Source organism: Canis lupus, chromosome 5, assembly GCF_048164855.1.
Source record: "Canis lupus baileyi chromosome 5, mCanLup2.hap1, whole genome shotgun sequence".
In the NCBI taxonomy this organism is placed as follows: domain Eukaryota; kingdom Metazoa; phylum Chordata; class Mammalia; order Carnivora; family Canidae; genus Canis; species Canis lupus.
This window is the reverse complement of record NC_132842.1, coordinates 65,347,960-65,373,158: the sequence shown is the minus strand read 5'-3', so window position 1 is coordinate 65,373,158 and position 25,199 is coordinate 65,347,960. Positions and strand designations below refer to the sequence as shown.

At 48.8% G+C, this 25,199-nt stretch overlaps 1 protein-coding gene across 6 annotated transcripts in view; it reads left to right on the top strand.

The window, feature by feature from the left end:
* Positions 1 to 5,763: 5,763 nt before the first annotated feature.
* NOD2 (nucleotide binding oligomerization domain containing 2) overlaps positions 5,764 to 25,199 on the top strand; it is a 36,443-nt gene continuing 17,007 nt past the window's right edge. For 3 of the 6 annotated variants that reach the window (XM_072827094.1, XM_072827093.1, XM_072827092.1), the window contains exons 1-4: positions 5,764 to 5,871; positions 11,649 to 12,115; positions 19,647 to 19,752; positions 22,271 to 24,086. In XM_072827094.1, the coding sequence (XP_072683195.1) occupies positions 11,657 to 12,115; positions 19,647 to 19,752; positions 22,271 to 24,086 (2,381 nt within the window). In that variant the 5' untranslated portion in view covers positions 5,764 to 5,871; positions 11,649 to 11,656. Of the gene's footprint in view, positions 5,872 to 11,648; positions 12,116 to 17,256; positions 17,357 to 19,646; positions 19,753 to 22,270; positions 24,087 to 25,199 lie in introns of those variants that run through there. The other 3 variants (XM_072827095.1, XM_072827097.1, XM_072827096.1) reach the window with 3 other exon arrangements.

The following is a 25,199-nucleotide window of genomic DNA, read 5'->3' as shown; positions in this document are numbered from 1 at the left end:
CGTATGTCAGGGTCTGGGGTGTGCCAGGGGAGTAGTCTGAGCAGTGTCCCTCTGGTCTGCTGGCCCGTGAGCTGGAGAGCAGGGGCCCTACCTCACTCACCCCTGCTCTGCCCCTCCCCGCAGATGGCCTGGCATGGCTGCGGGACGCTGGGTCTGTGTTGAGTGAGAATGAAAGTCCTTCTCCCATCTCCCCCGGCCTGGAGTCTTCAAGCCTCTCACCCAGCAGCCAGCGAATGGGGGGAGGGGTGTGTGGAAGCTACTGCTTCCTCTTCTGGGGGCAGGAGGTGTTCTTTGGAAACCCCCGAACATGTTGGGGTGTCTGGCTGGCGTGGGAAGGACCTAGCTGGACCAGAGTGACCGTGGCTGGCCACTTGCCAGGTGTCAGCTCCTCTGCCCAGTGCAGAACTGTGTATGGTAGAGGAGAACAGGCAAGGGCGAGCGGGGCCCCGCTGACATGAGTGGGGGGGCACAGACTGGGCTGTGCCAGAATGTAAGGAGGGGCCCCACAGGGAAATGCTGGCATCTCAGGGTCTGGGTGTCTCTTCCAGAATTCAAAGGGCTTGGACTTTTCAGTGATATCCTCCGGACTCCCTCTGGAGGCCTCCTGACCTGCCACTTGCTCGCTTCCTGACCTCTGTCTGTGCCACTCCCAGCATTGCCACACGCCAGCCAGCCCGGACTGTCTCTCTACCTCAGCCTGCCCTGTCCTGGCCTGTCCTTGCAGTTCCTCCAGCCAGCAACACCCCTCTCCTGGTACTTGCCACAGCTGGCTCTTTCTCATCCTGCAGCTCAGCGTGCCTCCTTGGTGCAGCCCCTGACCCCTCTGTTAAGACCTACCATTGTTTTGGCTTCTTTGTTTACTTGTTTATTGCCAGTCTCAAGTGCCATGGTGACGAGGACTCGCCTGTGTCAGCATTCTGGCCCCAGTGCCTACCGTAGTACCTGCCACACAGAGGGCGCCCGGCAATTGTGCAATGCACGAGTGAGTGGCTGTGTGCAGAGAAGGGGTGATTCGACCCATGACTCACCGTGTGACCTCAGCAGGCCACCACCCCTCTCTGAACGTGGTTTTCCTAATTGCACCATGAGATGAAATTCAGCATCCTCCTAGCACCACCGGGGCAAGTATCTTTTGAAGAGTGGCAAGTACTGCTCACCACTGCACTGGGTGTCTGACAAGCTTGAGAATCCAACACCAACCTACCCCCTTGGATAAAGTCAAGAAGTGATCACTCACGGGGGTGTCGCCACAAGTGTGGCAAAGAAAACCTATGAGGTGTTTGTTCATAGATGATGCCAAATCTGGTCATGTCAATCTTGTTTTTCCACAGCTGAGTGTACACACATAAACCCTTAAAAAATACTCAAAGGTCCTGGGGCACCTGGGTGGCTCAGTCGAGTATCTACCTCTTGGTTTTGGCTCAGGTTGTAATCTCAGGATGCTGAGATTGAGCCTCGAGTCCAGCTCTGCGCTCAGTGCAGAATCTGCTTGAGATTCTCTCCCTCTCCTTCTGCCCTTCCCCCCATTTGTAGGTGTGGTCTATAAATGAATGAATGAATGAATGAATGAATGAATAAATAAATAAATAAAAATCTTAAAAAAGAAAACCCAAACAACTCTCAAAGGTTCTGCTACCATACGATCCAGCAATTCCATTTCTGGGTATTTATCTGAAGACAATTAAAACACTAACTTGAGGGGATCCCTGAGTGGCTCAATGGTTTAGCGCCTGCCTTCAGCCCAGGGCATGATCCTGGAGTCCCGGGATTGGGCTCCTTGCAGGGAGCCTGCTTTTCTCTCTGCCTGTGTCTCTGCCTCTCTCTCTGTCTCTCATGAATAAATAAATAAAATCTTAAAAAATAAAAATAAAAAATAAAACACTAGCTTGAAAAAAGATCTGTGTCTCCATGTTCCCTGCAGCATTATTTACGACAGCCAAGACATGGAAACAACCTAAGTATCCATGGATGGATGAATAAAGAAAATGTGGTATCTACATACAGTACAATATTATTCAGTCACAAAGAAGAATGAAATCTTGCCATTTGCAGCAACATGAGTGGATCCTTCACATACAACATGGAATAGCTCAGCCAAACACTGCACTATCTCTCTTATATGTGGAATTATCGAGAAAAAAAAGCTCATAGATACAGAGAATGAACTGGTGGTCACCAGAACCAGAAGTTGGGTGGGTGAAATGAGTGAAGGGGGTCAAAAGGTACTAACTACCAGTTATAAAAGAAATATATCATGAAGATATAAAGCATAGCATGGTGACTTCTGTTAATAATACTGTATTATATATTGGAAAGTTGTTAAAAGAGTATATCTTAAAAGTTCTCATCACAAGAAAAACAAATCTTTGGCCATTTTTCATGACTAGATTTATCGCAGTGATCATTTCACAATATATATACAAACACTGAATCATTATATTGTGCACTTGAACCTAATATTATCATAAAAATTATTTTAAAAAATCCTTGAAGGTTAATACTGTGGGATTTTAAAGTTTGTTTGTTTATTTACTTACTTATGTAATCTCTACACTCAACATGGGGCTAGAACTCACCACCAGGAGATCAAGAGTCACATGCTCCTCTGACTGAGCCAGCTAGACACCCCAATACTGTGGGATTTTAAATTTTTTTTTTATTTTTTTTTTATTTATTTATGATAGTCACAGAGAGAGAGAGAGAGAGAGAGGCAGAGACACAGGCAGAGGGAGAAGCAGGCTCCATGCACCGGGAGCCTGACGTGGGATTCGATCCCGGGTCTCCAGGATCGCGCCCTGGGCCGAAGGCAGGCGCCAAACCGCTGCGCCACCCAGGGATCCCTACTGTGGGATTTTAAAATTGGGGCTACAGACAGAATGCATCAGGGAGGCACTGCTGTGGTTGTCCTGAGACATAACAGGTCATAAAGATCCACACCTATACTTACTTTCAAGAGTTTTTTATTTTAGCTCTTACATTTAGGTCTTTGATCCACTTTGAATTAATTTTTGTATAGATGAGGTGGGGGACCAAATTCATTCTCATGCATGTGGCTGTCCAATTTTCCCAGCACCATTTGTTGAAAAAATTACTTTCCTCCCTTACCCTGTCTTGGCATTCTTGTGGAAAAGCAACTTACTTTTAAAATTTAGCCATATATTATGGTGTCTTGCCATGCTGAAAAGCGTACCTCTGTAGCATCCTTTAAAAATAAATTTCTATTGAAATATAACAAGCGTAAAGGAAAATGCAAATGTCATAAGTGTTTAGCTTGATCAGTTTTCACAAGGTAGTCACATTCATGTAACTGCCACTCAGATAAAAAAAAAAAAAAATAGAACATTTACTAGCACCGCAGAAATCCCCTTTGTCCCCTTTCCTGGTCACTACCTCCAACTTCTTCCTTAGTTGTAACCCCTGTCCTGGCTCCTATCACTGTAACTTAGTTTTTCCTGCTTTTGAACTTTATATAAATGATATTCGACAGTATAATACTTCTGCATCTAGATCCTTTCACCCAACATGATGTTTATGAGGCTGCAGCTCTTGTGGTCTACAGTAGCTCAATCACTTTCCTTGGTTATTAGAATATAGCATTATTTTTGCTACATTCACGTAACAGATATTTACTGCACGCCAGGTCCTATTCTAGACCCTGGGACAAGACAGGAACCAAGACAGAAAGGTTTCTGTTACTTTGCAGTTTATATTCTTTTGGGTGAGAGACTAATAGCAAAGACAATAAATAAGGAAATATATTCCATAGGTTGTATACAGATAAGTGTGCTGGAGAAAAATATAAAATAAAGCAGGGAAAAGGATGTGGGGGGAGGGGTTGCCACTGTGCATAAGACTGGCAGGGAAGGCCTCACTGAGAAAGTTACATTTAAGCAAAGGCCTGAAAGAGGTGAAGAAGGGAGCTATGTAGATTTCTAGAAGAAAAGCATTCCAGGCAGAAGGGACAGCAAACAAGAAGGCCCGGCAGTGGCAGCAGGCCTGACATGTTCCAGGAACAGCCAGAAGACAAGTGTGGCTGGAGCAGAATGAATGAGGGGGTAGTTCAATTAGGGCTCTAGGTGCAAACATCAACTGTAAGGACCTCCACTGGGCTTTTACTTTGAGATGGGTCTCATCAGACAGGTTTCAGCAGAGGAGGAGTAATACAATCTCACTTTTTTTTTTTTTTTTTTTTAAACAGACCCACTGCAGCTACTGTGTTGAAGGAAGACTGTAGCTGGAATCATGGAGAATGCCTGGAAACTCTTGCCATAACCCAGGTGAGAGATGATGGTGATTTGCACCCAGGCGGTCATGGTGGATATAGTTAAGAAGTGACTGCATTCTGGATCTGTATTGAAGGTCAAGCTGGAAAATGTGCTCCCAGGTTGGATATAGGGTATAAGAGAAGATGAGTCAGTTCACTTCCAGGTTTAGTTACTCTGGCAATGTTCCTAAGTAATCTGCTATTAGCTGGCATTAGGCTCCCAGCTTTTCACTCTTACAGATAAGATAGTGGTGAACAGTCCTGTAGATAGATCTGTGCACCACCTGGAATGATCTCCCCGGGGTAGATACAGTTCTTTTAACTCAGCATTCCCCAACCTGGGCTACTGTGCACCATCAGTGCAGGTATTTACCTGGAGGCAAGGCGGGTAGTGGTGAGAGCCAGAACTTTGGTGCCGGATGCCTGAGGGCAAATCCTGGCTCTGCTGTCACTAGATAGATAACTTTTTCTGTGCCTCAGTTTCATCTATAAATTTTAAATAATGATAGCCAATGCCCTGTAGCTGAGATTAATTGGGCAAATGTAGGTAAAACCTGGCACATAATAAGCATCACGTAAAAATGTCAGTTATTTTCCTTTACATGAAAAAATTTCCAAATACCAGTGTTTTAGAAGGAACATTTCTATTAATACCTTCAGTGGAAAACCGGTGTCACTTGCTCAGGAGAATTGGAAACCATAAAATAAAATAAATTTAGTTTAATGGAAACAAAACAGTGCTGTTAGATTCTAGTTAGACACTGCGGCAGAGCCAAGTAGACCCGGCAGTGTTAGAGAGAGGCTCAAGGCCCATTAGTTCCACACAGAGAGGGCTTGCTTCAACTTAAACAGAAGGCTTGCAAGAAAAAGGAAAAAAAGAGGAACTTTAAACGCCCTGTCCACTCTCACCAAATATGAAACCCATCACACTCTGGAAAACACTGTTCTGGGACTTCACAGTATTAAGGCCTTAGATGACTATGGACTTACTGCTGTCAAAGGGCCCAGGGTTAACACCTGCTCCCACAGCTTTCTTAGCTTTTCCTTCCACAGGACGTCTGGGGCGTGTGTGTCTCCAGCGGGGGGCTTGCCCTGAGAGACTCTCTGGTTCCCTCCACCAGAAAGGTGGCTCGTTAAAAGTGGGACACACTTGGCCCAGGTCCTATTAGCGGGCCTCCCGGGCCTGTGCCTGCCCGTCCTAACCAGGCTCCTCGGCTGCCCAGGTGCGGGCTAGGGTAGGGCGCCCCGACCCAGGGCGTGAGGCCCGCTGCGCAGGGGCGGGGCGCCCGGGCCGGAGGGGCGTGGCCCGCCAGGCTGGGGAGGGTGGGCACAGCGCGGGGCGCCCGGGCCGAGGTTTGGGGCCCACTGGGTGGGCAGGGCGCGGGGGCGGGGCGCCCGGGCCGGAGCAGGGTGGCCCGCTGGGCGGGGTGGGTGGGCGCGGTGCGGGGGCGGGGCTGAGGCCCACGGGGGGTGCGTGGGCGCGCAGAGCGCGGGGGCGGGGCGCCCGGACAGGAGGGGCGGGGTCTGAGCGGATTCTGAGTGAGAGTCGGAGCCAGGATATTTGGGGCCAGACGGAGCGGAGGAATTGGGGCGCAATTGACTGTGCGGTGAGTGCCCTCCTGTACCCAGCACGGGGGCCGGGGAGGGCCTAGGCGCCGAGGGGAGCTGCCCCCCCCCCCCCCAGTCCCAGACACTTGGCTTTGGAGCCGTCCCGGGTGCCGGGCTTGGGGGTGGGGATCCCTTGGTTTTCCCTTTGGGAGTCCCGGGGTCTAAATAGAAGGTAGTAGGAAAGGGGGGCGGGAGCCGCGAGGTAGCGGACCCCCTCCTCCCGCGGGCAGGGGCTACAGAGGAGATTTAGGGGTGTGAGCAGAACTTCCTGCCCTCTGCCCCCCAGCCTTTGAGGTTTGGAGAGAGGTGATCCCGACGGATTTGGAGGGAGAGCCTGAAGGATGAGAAGTCCTGAGGCACGAGGCTGGCCTGGGAATGAGAATTCAGTTCTTAGAGGAGGCTGCACTCAGTCGAGGCTCCTCCTCTCTCTGGGCCTCAGTTTCCCCGTCTTCATCATGCCTGCAAATGGGGGGGAATAGGCGAGAGAGTGCGTGGATGATCTCTAACCCTGTTAAGACTTAGGGGGGCCTCCTGCGTCCTTCCCTCCCTTGGTGGGTATCCCCGTCCCTTCCCACACTGGCCAACAGCAGGGCCTGCCCAGCCGCGCATCCGCTGTGCCTTCTTCCCTCGCCTTTGGTCCTCCTGTTGAGGAGCAGCCATCTGGTCCTATTTGCTTTCTAGAAAACTAAAAAGCCTCCCCGAATCTTCCTCTCCCACGGGGGCCTCCTGGCTGTATGCCTGCTCTTGCTTCTCCCTTGTGTGGCATCAGTCTCCCTCTGGGCTGTTCTTGTCTCCATGTCCCCTGTCCCCTTGGTGAAGACCAGAGTGACACTCCCATTGCCTCTGTTCTCCTGTCCCAATCTCTCTGCCTCTTAAGTTTGTTCGTTGCTCAGATCCCCTTTGCCGGTCAGGGATCTGAGGCTGGAGGGGACCCTATCCAGTCCACCCACCTCCCACCTGGTGCAGGATCCCTCTGCTGCGTATATATGCTCGGTGATGGTGACTTACAGGGTACCTGTTCATTGTCCTGCAGCTCGTCACATTCATCTAAAATCAGCAGCTTGCAGATTTCCACTACTCTGTTCCACTGCTCTGTTCTGCCTTCTGGAGCCATGCAGAGTAAATTTATTCTTTTATTCATTCAAATGATCTTTATCGATACACTAGGTGAGAGACATCAGGCTATAGTAATAAATAATTAGACAAAACTTCCTGCCTTAATGGAGTTCATATGCTAGGCAGGAATAGGACAGCAATCAAATTTAAAGTATACACATGATCTCTCAGGCAGTGAGAAATTCTGTGGAGAAGAACAAAGCAGGAAAGGAGGGTGAGGGCTGGGGTTGGGTATTGCAGTTTTATATAGCATGGTCAGGGAGGGCCTCTTGGAGGTGGTGACAACTGAACAAAGCCTTGGAGGAGGTGAAAAGTAAGTTATGTGAGTATCTGAGGGGAAGGACAGTGCATCCCTAGAGGGAAGAGCACAGAGCATGTACAAAGGCCCTCAGGCAGGGGCATGCCTGGTGGGAGCAGGTCCAGCTTGTTCTGGGAACAAGGAGGAGGTCTGTGTAGCTGGAGCAGGGTGGATGAGGAGCCCATGAAGGGTTAGTAGGAGATGAGTGCAGAGAGGTAAGGGGTGGGAAGGTGGGGATCCATTGCATGGGGCCTTGAAGGTGGCTGTGAGGACTTGGCTTTGTACTCTGAGTGCAGTGAGAGCCACTGAGGAGTTTGAAGAGAGGAGTCACCTGCTCTGACTCAGGAGTTAGCTGACGAAGTCACACTGTAGGGAGGTCAGGGCAGAAGGTGGCGGGGGGCAGAGATGGGGTCACTGTTGTCATTCTGAGGAGGGACCCTGGGAGCTTGCACCCATGGCATAGAGGCTGTGGGAAAATATCGGATTTTCCGATTTGGGGTGTAATTTGAAGGTAGGGTTGGGAGGATTTGGATATGAGAGGTGGAGTCAGGGATGACTTTGAAGGTTTTTGGCCTGAGACTCTGAAAGTTTGGAGCTGGCCTCTCCTGAAATGGGAGCTGTTAGGGGGAAGATCTGGACTGCTGGTTTATGCTTGTTATGTTTGAGTGCCCATTAGGTGTCCACAGGAAGATGCCTAGTAAGCAGTTGGGAAAGTTTAGTGGGGAGGTTGGAGCAGGAAGTAAAATTTGGGGCTGGCATTTAGAGCTGTAAGAGCAGGTGGACTCCCTTAGGGGAGAGGGTGGTATGGAGGAGAGAGACCCAACCCAGGAGCCCTGTGGCTCCCAGCATCAGGAACCAGCCAAGGAGACAGAAGGAGCAGCCCCTGGGATGGGCGGAGGAATCAGAGTTGGGGTGCCCCCTACGGCAGTGAGGGGAGTGGTTCGGCGGGGGGGGGGGGGGGGAGCCGTTCTGAGAGAAGTTTTTGGCAGACCCAGCTAGTCCTGGGCTGAGAACCCAGCTGAGATAAGAGCAGTATGGGGGACCCCCCAGGGGGACACGCCTGGAGGGGATGGCAGGGAGGAATTGAGGAGTCCTGCCATGAAGGCAGTCAGAGAATTGGAGTTGGAGCCACCAGAGGAAGAGAGGGCTCTGCTCTCCTGATGGAGACAGTCCAGTCTGTGTGCTGGTGGGAAACGGTCTCCCAGAGAAAAGCTCAGGGAAGGAGGGGGAATGGAAGAGGCACAGGGATGGATCCAGTGCCTGGGCTCTGGAGTAAGGGAGGGCCCATGTGGGTTGCCCCCTTCCACTTGACTCTGTTTCATGCTTCATTCTTGGCATAGGCTTCACCTTCCTCAAGGAGAGAAGGCTGTGTGGACTCCAAAGTTGTAACTCAAGTAGAGAAGAAGACAGTGGATATGGACTGATTTAGTCAATCTGAAGAGGGGAGATCTGAACAGGTGATAAGGGGGCAGGAAGCAGGATTTTAGAGACAACATTTATGAAATAGGGGATGATTGGTCATCTGTTTTCTCTCATTCCCAATTGAAGCTATAGCAGGAGAAACTTAAGTTAGACATGATGAAGGACTTCCCAAGCTGTTTGTTTGAAGACCGCAGCGAGGCCAGGTTCTCCCCCTGGGTGTTTAGACTAAGAAAGGATAATGCCAGCTCAGAGACAGGGGTCAGACCAACTTTGTCCTTGAGGATTTTTCCTGCTCTGAGGTTTCTGGAAGGAGGCCAGGGGAAGAGCTGGGACTTTCCAGCTGCTGGTGGGGGGACAGAGCACCAACCCTTAAGGCTCCACAGATCCTTGATGTCACTTGTTGGGTGTGTGTGGCTCGAGCATGTGTCGGCTACTCTAGACTCGGTGTGTTTGGGAAGGGCCCCTCCTTACTCACAGTGTGGCCCCTTGTGGGTGAGCACAGCTGAGGGCATGTCTCAGGTCCAGGGCGTCTCTCGGTGCAGGTCACAGTGATGCACCAGGCTTTGCACCAGAACTGATGAAAATTTCCTAGTTCTGCACAGTAGCTTGGCCAACTCTGGCTTCCAGACCATCCTTTGGGGACTTCCCCGGAAGGTGGAGCCTGTGGGCAAACCTAGACCTGCCAGTCCCGTGCCTCTCGGCCTTTGCCGTCCTGCTCAAGGCCTGCCCACAGGTGACTTGGCTGTGCCTCCCCCACTCCAGCCTAATGATCTTTGCAGGGGGAGAGGGTGGTCTAGGTTCTCCCTAGAGAGGGGGCAGTGGTCCATCCTCAGGCATCCTCTGGGTGAGAGGTGTAGGTGTTGTGTAGTCTCATGCTAACTTCGGCCACACACATGCCCTCCAGGCTTTGGGTCAGAGGGAGAGCGCCCACCTCATATCTGGGCTGTTCCCAGAGGGAGGGGCTGGTGGCTCTTTTCCCCAGGTCCTGGGTGGGGATTGCAGGGGGGCTGGGGTTTCCAGAGCCAAGAGCCATGCCAGGGCCAAGTCCAGAGCTTTCCTACCTGTTCTCTCCTCTCCCCCTCCCCATATCTACCCTCCTGACTCCTCTGCCTGACAGTGGGCACAGGGCGGAGGCCTGCTTGGCCAGAGAGAACTGCCTTAGAGCAGCCTCTGCATCGGGGATGCCCTCATAAGCTGCCTGACATACAGGCGACCTTGCCTTGCCTTTGTCTCCTCACCTGGCCAGCCCAAGGCTTCCATCCTGAGTGCTGGCAGCAGTCTGAGTCGGAGATGTCTCCTTTCACTTCCTTTGGCTGGCACATGAGGGCAGGCACAGAATGTTCTAGCCCCTCCCTTTCCTTGGTGGATTTTTGATTCATGAGCATTCCCACCATGCCTCCCTGAGGCTCAGCCCTGTGCCAAGCTTAGGGATGCCAGGATGAGTAAGACCCAGGCTTCTACTTGGGCCAAGAAGGGGGAGAGACACATAAACAGCAAATAGGAGAGATGCAAAATCTCCAAGCGCCTTGGCATCTGCTCCCTTGAGTATTTCAGTGTGTCCGTATTTTATAAAAAGAAGGAGGTGTTCCTCTTTTTTTTTTTTTCCTTTTTGCTTTCACTTTCTCTGGGCACTGCACTTGTTCACCTCCCTGGGTCCTATGACAGTTGCAGAAGGGACTCTGCTGAGAGATTTTCTGTCCTGCTTGGGGACCCTCCTGGGGCTTCGAGCTTGCAGAAATCCCTTCCCCTCAAACTCCCAGAGCCCAGAGTCTGAAAGCTGAGCCTAGAGCAAGCCAATGACAGAGGTGACAGCATGTAAGCTCTAGTGGTGAGGGAGTGAGAGGGAAGTGTGGGCCTGGGGGCTGTTGGGAAGGAGGTAGTGACAATTGGGGTCTGTGCTCCCTTGAGCTTTGAAATGACTTAGGGTGCACTCTGATTTTTGCTTCACCTGGGTTGACATCTTTATAGCAATGATCTGGTCTGCCCTTGGGGGTCGCAGGGGGTTACCCTAGCAGGCATGGGCTTGGGGCCCCTGTGGGGGAACCCAAATATGGGGGAATTACGGGCATGCATTCTGGAATCGCACTGCTTGGGCTCAAACCCCGGCTCCACCTCATCTGGCTGAGAACCCTTGTACAAGTCACTTGGCCTCTCTGTGCCTTGGTTTCTTCATCTGTAAAATGGGACTGATCTAGTACCTATTTCAGAGTGGTTGGGAGGGTTGAATGAATTCTCATGTGGAAGCACTTAGAATGGGGCCAGCACGTTGCAGATGCTTCAGCTGTTACAGGAAAGCACATGGCCATCAGCCTGAATCTAACCAGCAGTGGGGAGCCCTCTCATGAGGTCCCAAAGAGAGTTAGTTTCCAGATCCTTTGGGAGACACTGCCCCGACTATCAGCTCAAGCCTTACTAATAAGCCTTTGTAAGCCAGGGATGAAGTGCGGATGTGGAAACCAGGAGCCTTGATTGAATTCCTGGCCACTTCAAACTCTCTGTGGGAGCTCAAGCCAATTTCTTTCTTTCTTTTTTTTTTTTTTTTTTTTTAAGATTTTATTTATTTATTGAGACACAGAGAGAGTCAGAGACACAGGCAGAGGGAGAAGCAGGCTCCATGCAGGAAGCCCGACGCAGGACTCGATCCTGAGTCCCCAGGATCACGCCCGGGGCTGCAGGCGGCGCTAAACCGCTGCACCACCGGGGCTGTCCCCGAGCCAATTTCTTGCCTTCTGTGGGCCTCAGTCTGAACATCATACAATGAGGAGCTTGGACTGGGGAATGTCCCAGTAGATCCATGGCCTCTTCAGACTTGGGGTGGGGCTGACTTGTTACTCACCCCCCTCCACTGCCCCTGCCTGCTTTCACTTTCTCTGGGCACTGCACTCATCTACCTCCCTGGGTCCTCCCTGGGTCCGGCACTGACCACACTCTCCTCCCCAGGTTATGAAATGTGCACACAGGAGGCTTTCCAAACTCAGAGGAGCCAGCTGGTGGGGCTCCTGGTCTCGGGGTCCCTGGAGGGCTTCGAGAGCATCCTGGACTGGCTGCTTTCCTGGGAAGTCCTCTCCTGGGAAGACTACGAGGGCCTCAGCCTCCTGGGGCAGCCCCTCTCCTACTTGGCCAGGCGCCTCCTGGACACCGTCTGGAATAAGGGCACTTGGGGCTGTGAACAGCTGGTCGCAGCTGTCCGGGAGGCCCAGACTGACTGCCAGGCTCTAGAGCTTTCCAGCTGCTGGGACCCCCACTCGCCCCACCCAGCCCGTGACCTGCAGAGTCACCGGCCAGCCATCGTCAGGAGACTCTACAGCCACGTGGAGGATGTGCTGAATCTGGCGTGGGAGCAGGGTTTCATCAGCCAGTACGAACGTGATGAAATCAGGTTGCCCATCTTCACATCCTCCCAGCGGGTAAGGCACTTCTGTCTTGGGTAATCAGAATTCACGGGAAAAAGGTGCTTAGTCACCAAGACTGGTTTGTTTTTGGGGAGTCAGCCCCATGGGGAGACAGAGGTGATGGCATTCCCCCTAACAAGATAACTGGCAGATACAAGTTGTTCAGGGTCTGCTCTCTGTGACTTTGGGGCTTCTCTATGGAAAATCTCCCTCCTTAATGTCCCCTGTCTCTTTTTCTCATCTGTGAAACATCAGTAAGGTTCTTGGGAGGAGTCAGGGGGTTGATTCATGTAAAACAACAGTGTCTAGCACAGAGGAACCACTCGTTCACATTCCCATTGGCCACCATCAGTTGTGTTATCAATGATATTCTGTATTTGTATGCTTTTTGGCGTCTTAAATTAACAGCTCAACAGATTAAATTGTATTTGTATTCCGTAAATAATTATTACATTGTTTTTATTTTTATTTTTTTTCTTTTTTTAAAGATTTTATTTATTTATTAGAACACACACACACACAGAGAGAGAGAGAGAGAGCGAGAGAGAGAGAGAGGCAGAGGGAGAAGCAGGCTCCATGCAGGGAGCCTGACGTGGGACTCGATCCCAAGTCTCCAGGATAACACCCTGGGCTGAACCCAGGCTAAACCGTTGAGCCACCAGGGCTGCCCTATTACATTGTTTTTAATAGATAACTTAACATTTATTTATTAATCATTAATAATTAGTATACCATGAACTAATGTTTAAATGTATGTCTTGGATTTTTGATACGAACTTGGATTGGCTCATAGACATTTCAGAGTTGGGGTATAACTCCCTCTAAAAATGCCATTCCATGAGACCAGGAAAGTGTCTGTTGGGTGGTTTTGAAACTCTTTATTAATTTTAGCCCAAACAGCCATCCACAGGGCTCTGTGATAAGATGAAACAGTCACTGACATTCCACTTTATATATTGGAGAACTGGTGCCCAGAAAAGTGGTTTGATGGCATGAAAGTGCCCTGTTGGACCCAGTACCTTGACTCATTCACTGTTAATTTATTCATTCATTTATTCAGTCAGAATCTATTTATTTATTTTCATGTTTTTAAAAGAGTATTTATTTGAGAGAGAGAGAGAATAAACAGAAGCAGGGCAGGGGGCAGAGGGAGAAGGAGAAGCAGACTCCCTGCTGAGCAGGGAGCCTGATGTGGAGCTTGATCCCAGGACCCTGAGATCATGACCTGAGCTGAAGGAAGATGCTTAACTGACTGAGCCACCCAGGTGCCCGTAGGTCAGAATCTATTGAGATACCTACCGTGTACCAAGCTCTTAAAGTTTCTTGTGCTCAATAAATAGGCACTCAATAAATACTTGTTTTTTGTTTTTTTTTAAGTTAATAAATACTTGTTAATGAAACACATCAGTTATTGAATGAATGAGTGAATGAATGAATTGGAATTAAATGGCAGTGTTAGGATGGGCTGGACTGGGGGACTTTCTAGTTTTTATTTGTCTATTAAAAAATGTATTTGGTGTTTAGGTGAGTCTACCTTGAGACAGAATAAGCTAGTGTGTCCTCAAGGCTGTTTTAAAGCTGACTCGAGGTGGTTGGGTATTTATAGAGCACACGTGATGTGGTCCCCTTTGTTACTCATTAGTGCACAGGAAGCTTACAGTTCTACCCTGAGCACCAGCTCCTTGAGCCTGGCCCTGTGGGGATTACAGAAAACATACTAGCTGTTACACCTACCCTGATGTCTTTTGTGATCTGTTGTGGAGATCAAATCAGCCCATATGGGAAGGTTAAGGATTGTGTCTTGTCATCTTTGATCAAGTGCTCAACAGTGTGGTCTGGTCTGGATGCTCTGAGCAGTTTAGGGAAGGCAGCCTCAGGCCTAGGGGCGATAGGGCATGCACAGAAGAGGTATTTGGATTAATGAAACAAGAAAATAGAGTAACGCATAGGCCAAAGAAGAAATCATAAAGGAAATCAGAAAATATTCAGAACCAAACAGGAATGAGAATCTGATTTATAAGAATTTATGGCATACAACTAGAGTAGGGAACATAGAGGAAAATTTGTAACCTTAAATACTTATATTAGGAAAGAAGAAAGGTTGCATTTCCATGAGATAAGACTCCATCTTAAGAAAGGGCTGGGTGGGGGGCACCTGGGTGGCTCAGTGGTTGAGCATCTGCCTTCAGCTCAGGGTGTGATCCTGGGTTCCTGGGATCAAGTCCCACATCGGGCTCCCCACGGGGAGCCTGCTTCTCCTTCTGCTTGTATCTCTGCCTCTCTGTGTCTCTCATGAATAAATAAATAAAATCTTAAAAAAAAATAAAGGTCCAGTGGATAGCAGAAGTGCCAATGCCTGGGGCTGTGAGCAGAGCATGTGGTAGGCAGTAGATCTGAAGGTTGCAGGGGTTTACAAAGGGACTGGGCTGGCTGAGGTTTACGTTTTTGGAATCCAGCTGTCTCTGAGCCTTTTTTGAGGTATTGTATGGTTCTCTGGCATCCTGTGGTTCTCTAACTTGATGGCTTTCCTTCAGTGGCTGAATTTCTGATTTAGTGTGGGTGGCCCTTGTGGTATGTCCAACTAACATATCCCCCCAACCCGGAACTGCTTTGTTTGCTCTCATAAACTGACCTTGTAATCTCCTATAAAGAGGTGGTTGTCATGGATTGGAAATTGGGGATTTAAAAATGCTGTGGAATGCAACAAAATGCAAGTTGAAGAACTATATCCCTAAAATCCCCACTGTTGCTATTTACTGAGTGAGTGCCTGCCACATGCCAGGCACTGCCGTAGCCCTTTACAGTTATCTCTAAGCCATACCACGACCTTCTAAGGGTGTAGTGTTGGCTATCCTGTTTCTTAACAATGAACAAACCACCCATCTGGGAGGTGGCCCAGCTAGAGTTTGAATCCAGGCCTGATTGTCTCCAGAGTGAATGAATGATCTTCTCTTTCTGACATGAAATGTGGGGATTCATGTGGCGAACTCTCACAGGTGGTGTAAGGGTTGCTAACAAACCTAAGGCTAATAAAACCAGCTGCCCTTCTGTTTCCTGCACCTGCTGAAGTTGTTAGGGCCAGGTATCAGACTGAATTGCTTGACTCTTCCAATATTCCCTCTAACACCTTTAACTTGGGAAATGTAGCATGCCTGCAGAAAAATGTAAAATTTCCTATGTTGTGGTATAAACATGTTCCCATCACTCACACGAACACATAGAATGTTACTAGTACTTTTCTCCATTGCCACCACTAGCCTGACCTTTGTGTTCAGTCATTTCTTTGCTTCTCATCATAGTTTTACCACCTTATGCAATAATTTTCCAAACAATGTGTTTTGTTTTTAAAAGCTTCTTACAAGCACTAGCATAATGGTGGCAGGAAAGGGTGGTCCTACCAATCTTTCTTGGATGCAGGCTCTGGGGAGCAGGGAAGCTGAACAGGGCCTCAGGGAGTTGGTCTTGGCTTTACCTTTTGGAGGCTTTATAAGGGCTCATGCTGGGAAGTCAGTGGGCAGGGTTATTGAGTGAGTCCTGAGAAATAGAGTATTCACTATAGCTGGAGGATCTGGTACAGTGAGTATGAGTCAGGGGCCGGATGTCCAGCAGGAATACAGTCAGAGGAAACGGGCCGCTCTGTATATTCAGTTGTAAGCTTGTCAAAGGCTCTCCAAACTCCCAGGAATAGGGCAAGGTCAAACACTTCTGTGGGATGAAATGGGTGTCCTCAGCTGACCTAGGCCACAGGGATTGAGAGAAAGAATGATATTAACCTGTGGTACAGACAAGCCAAATATAGATAAATATTAGAGCCAGGTCTACCTGGATATCTAGGAAATATTTGCCCTTGTCTGAGTCTTGAGTCACTTTGCTCCAGTCCACCTCGACTGACAGCCCTCTTATAATAGAGCAAACATACTGAGATTTCCCTTCATAATCCTTTTTTTTTTTTCACAAGATTTTATTTATTTGACAGAGAGAACAAGCAGGAGGAGTGGCAGGGAGAGGGAGAAACAGGCTCCCTGCTAAGGAGAGAGCCTGATGTTGGGCTTAATCTCAGGAGCCTAGGATCAAGACTTGAGCTGAAGGCAGATGCTTAACCAACTGAGCCAACCAGGTGCCCCTCCCTTCATAGTTCTCTTACATTGGTTTTCCTCTATCCTGAGTGATATGTCGTCCTTTTTCTTGATTTGTTGTTCTATTCTGGAAGATAATATCTCCCTCATACTGTAAAATGAGTATGTTGGAGCTAAAATTTTAAGCTAAAAGTTTCCTCATATTTGATCAGTTGTTTGGCTGGGTATAAAATTCTAGATTGGTCATCATTTTCCTTCAGAATTTTGAGATGATTACTCCCTTAACTACCTTCTTCCATGGAAGAATTGCTAGAATTCCAAAACTCTTTTTCTAACTCTTTCTGGAAACTTGTGAAATTTTCTTCTGGCCCCCTAACATTCTGAAATGTCACAGTGATGTGCTTTAATGTTTTTCCATTGTACTGGGCACTTGAGGGGTGCTTTCAATCTGAAAAATCAGATTCTCTTGTGTTCTGGAAATTTTTGATTACTCTATTGGTGATTTCTTTCTCTTTTCTCTTTTTTCTCTTTATGAAACAACTATTTGAATTTTAGGACTCCTGGACTGGTTCCCTAATTTTCTTCTCTTTCTCGTCCATTTTTTATCTCTGTTGTCTTTTTTGCATTACTTCGTCTATAACATCTTCAACGTAATCTTTAAACCCTTGCATTTTTCATATTTTCTATCACTTTTAATTTCTAATAACTATTTTTAGAAAATATTTTATGTTTTTATTCATGAGAGACACACACAGAGAGGCAGAGACACAGGCAGGGAGAGAAGCAGGCTCTCTATGGGGAGCCAATGGTGGGACTCGATTCTAGAACCCTAGGATCACACCCTGAGCAAAGTCAGACTTTCAACCACTGAGCCACCCAGGCATCCCACCAAGAGCTGTTTTTAAATGTTTCTTATTATAGCATTCTGTTCTTGTTTTATGGATGCAATTTCTTTTCTTACTTAAGGACCACACTGATACAGTATTGTTTGTTTGTAAGTGGAGGGCAGATTTTTTTCTACCTTGCATAACCTTTTTATCTTACAAGTTGCTTTCCCCTTCCTCACTTATTTGTCCTCAGTTTTCCATATAGATGCTTTCTTTGGGCATATGACCATCCTTAGTTGGCTGCTCATGACTGAAATAGACTCTCTGAAACTTACTGGAACTCAGAGCCTCAGGTAAAACTTGTCTACCTTGAGTTTGAATGTATACATTTCGGGAAGTAAGGGTATTTGTCTCCTAGGTCGGTCAAGTGACCAGTGCAGACTTCACAGACCTCCAGCCTGGAGGTAAAGGTCTGATTGCCAAAGTTGCAGGAGCCCAGTGAGTAAGAGGGCTGGGTGGTGGTAGTGGTGGGGAGAGGTCTCTGTGTTCAGCACTCATTTTGCACATGGTCATTTAAACCTTCTTTTGGGGAATGACACTCACTGCTTTTACTATGCTTGGTGCCTCCCAGTCCAGGGACCCTGTTTTAGCCTTTCCGGGATACAAATCTCCACACTTTGCCATGGCAGCACAGGGACAGTTGCTGTTGGCTTGGAGTGGGTAAAGGGAACCAGAGATCTGTATTATAAACCACTTTGACTCAGCCCTCCTTAATTTAATCATCCCCTTTGGTTCTGGAGGTACCCGATGCTCTTAATTCCAAAGATCTTTATAGATTATGAGATTATATTATGTGGTTTTCAGCCTGCCCATTTGTTGGTTTAGGATTTGGTTTTCTGGGCTCTTCTATTACTATTCATTCATTTATAAGTCCTTGAATGCATGCTCTGTGCCGTGCAGTCTTCTAGGTGTTGAGGGTATATCAGTGAACAAAACAGACAAATATCCTTGTCCTGAAGGTGGACAATAAGCAAAAGGAAGCAAATGACAGAGTACATTGGAAGGTGACAACGTGTGCTGTAGAAAATAAGTAGAGTGGATTTGGGGGTTGAAAGTTATAGGAGGTAGAGGTAGCGATCACAATTTTAAGTAGAGTAGTCAGGGAGTTCTCAAGTAGGTGATATTTAAGCAAAGGCTTAAAGGAGGTGAGGGAATGGGTCATGTGGATCGCTGGAGGAAGGGCATTCCAGGCGGCATTGAGGAGGGGACAGCCTCAGCAAAGGCCCAGAAGTGGGAGCATGCTTGATATTTCCAGAGAACCCAAGGCTGGTGTTCTGAGTAGAATGAGTTGGGGAAGAGCAATAGGATGTGAGGTCAGAGAAGCTAAGCAGAATCCTGATGGTCACAGACAGTACTTTTGTCTGTTTGGAGCCTTACTGTTGAACTTGGCTTTTTGCTCTGAGAAAATAAGGGAGGTGTTGGGCCATTTGTACACAGGGGAGGTATGATCTGGCTTTTATTTTTGAAGAATAACATTCTGCCTGCAGTGTTGAGAATAGATTATGGGGACAGAGACAGAAGCAGGGACACCAATTAGGCAGCCTTTGCTATTTTCCAGGTGAGCAATGATACTGGCTTGGATGGTGGCATAGAGGAGGTGACAAGAAGTGGCAGGGCTCTCTAGCTGTGCATTGAGTATGGTAGACACTGGCCACATGTGGCTCTTCAGCACTTGAAATGTGGCTGGTCCACATGGGATTCTCTCCCAAAGACTTAATATGAAAGAAATAATGTAAAATATCTCATTTTTTAATACTGGTTACCTGTTGAAATGGTCATATTCTGGCTTTTGGGCTAAATAAAGTATATGATTAAAATTGATTTCATTTATTTTTTACTTTAAAAATATGGCTACTAGAAGACTCAAAATTACAAATACATCTCTGGTTTTTGTGTCTTGCATTATCCTTCTATTGTGCTGTTCTGAAAATGTGTTCAAGCCAACAGGATTTGTTGGTGGATCGCAGAGGAAAGACTTCAAGGGTGATTCTGAGCAAGTGGAAGGGTGGAGGGTGGAGTTGACATTAACTCGAAGGAGGAAGGCTGCAAGTTGAGGGCTGGGTGTAGATTATGAGTTTGGTTTTGGGTACGTTAAGTGGGAGGTGATTAGGGGACATCTAAGTAGCGATGGTGGGTAGGCAGTTTTAGATGTGTATGTCCAAGTTTCAAGGGCAACTGTTCAGATTGGAGATGAAAATGTGAAAATGTGAGACTCGTGCTGGTATTTTAAGCCTTAGGGCTCCATGAAATCATCTCTCTTCCAAACGATTTCTAGCATCCAGCATTGTTTTTTCTAATTTTAGTATATGTGCTGCCGAAGCGAGCACCAGCATTGTTTTTTCTATCCTTGCAGGTTTATAGATTTATGTCTTTTTTTCTTCCTGTTTCAGTGGGAGCCAGACCAGGTAGGTGTGTACCACGCAACACCATGGTGACTTCTTCAAACTCATCTTGCTGTTTGGGTGTTTTTCTGTCCTTTTGTTGTGGTGGAAGGGAGATGAAATTGTAGTAATCGGTAGAAACCTTCCCACTTCATCTCCACCAGCTTTTCTGGAAAGATACTGACTCTTGATCTCCCCATAGGCAAGGAGGCTCCTCGATCTTGCCACAGTGAAGGCAAATGGGTTGGCTGCCTTCCTTCTACGACATGTTCAGGAATTGCCAGTCCCGTTGGCCATGCCTTCTGAAGGTATATATATATATATATGCATATATATGTTCTCAGTTCATCAGAAAGGGGAAGAAAGGCTATAGGGATTCACAGTGAAGAGCAAAACTCCAGAGCAAGATGCATCCATTAGAATTTCACTTACGGGCTGTTCAAGCCTCCCTAAGACTTAGTTTCCTGATTTCAAGGATAACGGCACCACTGACTCACTGGGCTATTGGGAGGATTGAAAGGATTACCATGTGTAATATTAGGGTTAGCTTTTATGACTTCCTGAGCTGCACAGTGATAACTGGAGCCGACTGCGCACTGAAGCTAATACAGCTGTTCCTCGCTAGCCAAACTCTTATTATCTGTCCTGAAAAGGATCCACTTTTGAGATAGGGTTGTTATCTCTTGATTTCTGTAATTTAGCTACTCACTATCAGAAACTCCAGGACCAAATGGATTTAGATAATGTGGTATCTCTCATTGCACATGGTCAGCAACCCAACCCAGGAATCGTGTGAGGTGGTGGTGGTGGGGGCTTGGATACCACAGCTAGAACATTGCAGGCATCCTGCCAGGTGCTTTATTCACGATATCTGTCCTTTGTGGCAACCTTGACAAATCGGTGTCATTTTTTTCCACTTTACAGTGGAAACTGGGGCAAGGAGGGTGGGCAACGAGGTGGGAGGATGGATCTGGTTTTATACTGTCTCCACTGCTGCTTTCCTTTTCTTGGGAGAAGAGATTGTCAGTTGTCAAGAGAAGGCGCAAGCCTGGCATATCTCACTCCTACATCTTTGTAGGGATTGCTTATTGGCAGTGGGCACCCCCCCGAGTTGTGGGTGGTGCTGGCAGGTAGATTTACCACCCTGGGCTCTACCCTCTGGGCAGCAAGCATGCCTGTGGGAAGGATGGCTAGAAGCCAGTGCTTGGCACTTTGGTGTGCACCACCTCCCTGAGAATAGAGCACAGACGTCAGTGTCCCAGCAGGGGCTCCGCAGCACAGAGCACAGCGCTTGGGTTGGCCCTTGGTTAAAGTTTGCTGTTGACATCATCAAGCACAGCCAGCTTTCATGTGTTGTAACTCTATGACACAGTGTCAGATTCCCCAGGGTGACCATTCCAAAATTGACAATTGACGTGTGCCTGTTTTTAAAATGAGAGAGATTTTTTTTTTTTTTTTGAGAATTTTATATTGGTGGTGGTGTCTGGAAAACCTGCATTAGAACTCAGGGTATTAGAAAGGAAAGTCTATATTTTATGGTATCCATTCAGGGCTCCTGGTATCTCCAGAGGGCATTAAGAGCAGTGATAATCATCAGCTCTGAGAACAGAAGATGAAACACAAACACAGGGCAGGTGCTTTGGATGACCATAAATATAGCTTTGGGATGTTGTGTGCTCTGTGAGAATTACTTGTTAGCTTTGAATATTTGTTTGGAAACAGTGAGGCCATGATGCTCTAAGGTCCCCCCCCCCCCACCCTGGGGGCTCTGGACTACCACTTCCCCATTCCTTAAAAGGGGAACTGAGCCCTGACACAGAAAGTGGTTTGCTCACATTGGTTATTAGGATGGTAAAGAAAAAACAGCAGCCCTGTGGACACACCCTGAGTGCAAGAAGGTTGCCGAGGGTTACACGAAGGAGATGGGGAAGTGAATCTGGATGCAGGACTCTTGTCCAAGTGCTTGACCCTGGCACCCTGGTGATCCTGAGACCAAACAGGGCTAGGTCGACCTGGATCATCCAGGATAATGTCCCTGTCTCTTTAGCTTAATCACATCTATCTAGTCCCTTTTTTTGCAAGTAAGGTAACATATTCACGGATCCTGAGGATTAAGACATGGCGCTGCTGTTGTGCCTACCAAACGTGTTAGTAATCATGATAATAAATACCATCTTTTGAGAGTTTACCACGTCAGACATTCTTCTAAATTCTATTTTATCTCATGTCTTTCTGTAACAGTCTTTTCAAGGTATGGATTGTCCCCAATTTTGGAGCTAAGTAAGTAGGAAGGAAAGGAAATGAGTGACTTGTGCAGGCTAATGACAGAGCCAGCTTTCAAACCCAGGCATATCTGACTTCAGAAACTGGGATGCTAGGCTTTCACACCTTCTGTTTTTCTTTAGAAAGACACAGTTGAGGTTGAGTGGTGAAGTGGCTTTACCTAAGGCCATCTAACCAGTATGGTGAGATGGGCATTGGCATGCAGGTCTTCTGATCCTAGCCTGGTGCTCCTTCTAATTTACAGCTGTTCTTGATGTCAGTAGTAATAATAATACCACTAGCTAACATTTAATCTAAATGCCTAAACACTGAATGAAGCACTTGACATGAATTATCTTAATTGATCCATGTAGAGACCACCATTTTTCCACTTCACAGTGGGGAATCCCAGGCTTAGGAATGTTATAGCTTATAAGTGGAGAGCCAGAACTCGCATGCACTGGCTTTTCTCTCCATGCCTAAGATCACATTTCCCCATGCAGCCCCCTCAGGTCCCGTCTTGCTTACCATCCTACCTCATTGGCCTCTTCTTCGGTCTTCCAGATGCCGCATGTAAGAAGTACATGTCCAAGCTGAGGACCACGATATCTTCTCAGTCTCGCTTTCTGAGCACCTATGATGGGGCAGAGAATCTTTGCCTGGAGGAAATATATACAGAGAATGTTCTGGAGATCCGAACAGAAATGGGTCTGGCCAGGTCCCCGCAGAAGAGCCCTGCTACCCTAAGCCTGGAGGAACTCTTCAGTACCTGTGGCCACCTCAATGAAGATGCAGACACTGTGCTGGTGGTGGGTGAGGCGGGCAGTGGTAAGAGCACATTGCTGCAGCGAATGCACCTGCTGTGGGCTTCAGGGCGCGACTTCCAGGAATTTCTCTTTGTCTTCCCATTCAGCTGTCGGCAGCTGCAGTGCGTGGCAAAGCCGCTCTCTGTGCAGATGCTGCTCTTTGAACACTGCTGTTGGCCTGACTTTGGCCAACAGGAAGTCTTTCAGTTCCTCCTTGACCACCCCAACCGTGTCCTCTTAACCTTCGATGGCTTTGATGAGTTCAGGTTCAGGTTCTCAGATCATGAGCGTCACTGCTCTCCGACCGACCCCACATCTGTCCAGAATCTGCTGTTCAACCTTCTGCAGGGCAACTTGCTAAAGAATGCCCGCAAGGTGTTGACCAGCCGTCCTGATGCAGTGTCGGCATTACTCAGGAAGTACCTGCGCTTGGAAATCAACCTGAAGGGCTTCTCAGAAGAGGGCATTGAGCTGTACCTGAGGAAGTGCCACCGTGAGCCAGGGGTGGCCGACCGCCTCATCCGCCTGCTCAAAACGACCTCAGCCCTGCATGGTTTGTGCCACCTTCCTGTTGTCTCATGGATGGTGTCCAAATGCCACCAGGAGCTGTTGTTGCATGGCGGGGGGTCCCCAAAGACCTCCACGGACATGTACCTGCTGATCCTGCAGCATTTTCTGCTGCATGCCTCCCCGCCAGACTCTGTCCCCCACAGTCTGGGATCCCGCTTGCTTCGAGGCAGGCTCCCCACCCTCCTGCACCTGGGCCGGCTGGCTCTCTGGGGTCTGGGCATGTGCTGCTACGTGTTCTCCGCCAAGCAGCTCCAGGCAGCACACATTGATGATGAGGACATTTCTCTTGGCTTCCTGGTGCATGCCAAGAGCGTGGGGCCTGGGAGCACCACCCCCCTGGAATTCCTGCACATCACCTTCCAGTGTTTTTTTGCAGCCCTGTACCTTGTGCTCAGCACTGACGTGTCACCGTCCTTGCTTAGACAACTCTTCATTTGTCATGGGCCGCGCAGCTCGCTGCTGGCCAGGCTTCTGCCTACAACGTGCGTGCCGCGCTCAGAGCACAAGGAGGGCAGCTTGGCAGCTTTGCTGCAGGAGGCTGAGCCGCACAACCTCCAGATCACGGCAGCCTTCCTGGCGGGGCTGCTGTCCCGGGAGCACCGGGGCCTGCTGGCTGAGTGCCAGGCCAATGAGGAGGCCCTGCTGCGGCTCCAGGGCCGGGCCCAGGGCTGTCTGTCCCGCAGCCTCCACCAGCACTTCCGCTCCATCCCACCAGCTGTGCCAGGGGAGGCCAAGAGCATGCATGCCATGCCCGGCTTCCTCTGGCTCATCCGGAGCCTGTACGAGATGCAGGAGGAGCGGCTGGCCCGGGAGGCGGTGCGTGGGCTAACGGTGGGGCACCTGAAGCTGACGTTCTGCGGCGTGGGCCCCCCCGAGTGCGCTGCCCTGGCCTTTGTGCTGCGGCACCTCCGGCGGCCTGTGGCCCTGCAGCTGGACCACAACTCTGTTGGTGACATTGGCGTGGAGCAGCTGCTGCCGTGCCTCAGTGTCTGCAAGGCTCTTTAGTGAGTGTCGCAGGGCAGTGCTGGTGGGGTGTGGTGGGCAGGCCGGCACTGAGGTGTGTGGTGGGAGCACGGTGCTGGGTTCCTGGGGTCTCGGCCTGGAGCCAGCCCCGCTGCCACCCCTTCCCTGGTCTGGGCCTTAGCTTCATGGCCATAGTGACAGCCAGGTTTATTGAGTGTCCTGTGTGTCAGGTGCTGTGTAACACACTTCCTGGAATTAATCCCTTTATTTTTTTATTTTTAAAGATTTTAAAAAAAATATTCGTTCAAGGGGGGGCGGGCGGGCGGGGAGGCAGAGATGGAGCAGGGAGCCTGATGTGGGACTCAATACCAGGACCCTGGGATCACAACCTGAGCCCAAGGCAGTTGCTTAACCGACTGAGTCACCCAGGCACCTGAAATTAATCCCTTTAATCTCTGCACACGCCCTGGGCCATTGGCAGGGACGTTATTCTCCCCGTGATCCTCGTTTGAGGCCCAGAGAAACAAAGTAACTGGTCTAGAGTGACACAGGAAATGGCAGACCTGGGATTAACATATATCTTTCTGGTGCCAGGTCCTTGTTCCCACCAGCAACCTGCCTGTGGCTAGGTTTCAAGCTCGATGAGGACCTTGAAGTGACGTGCAGAGTTTTGTGCAAATATGTGTGTGCGTGTTAGGAACCACCCCAAATTTAAAGGTGACTTGTGTCCCATGAGAGATTTTAAAATCCCAATGAGATGAGAATGTCAGGATGCAAGAGCTAGAAAGCAGCTGCAGACTTGCACCTACCCTTTCATCCCTCGTGCAGTGTGGCATCCACATGAGGTTTTGCCGTCACCTGTACTGCTTCTAGCACTGCATCTGAAGGTGTGAGGTTCCCCTCTTTGGAACATCTGTTCCAGCATCTGTGGAGGTCTCTCCACGTCTTGGGCCACAGAGGGTCTAGCAGCCAGCATGTTTCAGGCTCCTCAGCTTCCCTTCCTGCCTTGAAAGGGGGATGTCCTCCTCCCCATTTAAAACCTCAGAAAGCAGAAGGGGTCACTTAAAGTTAAAATCTACTCCCAGCCTTCTGGGGCTTTTGGTTTATCCCTTACTTGGCCCTCAACAAGAAACAAGCCTCTCCTTGAATATATT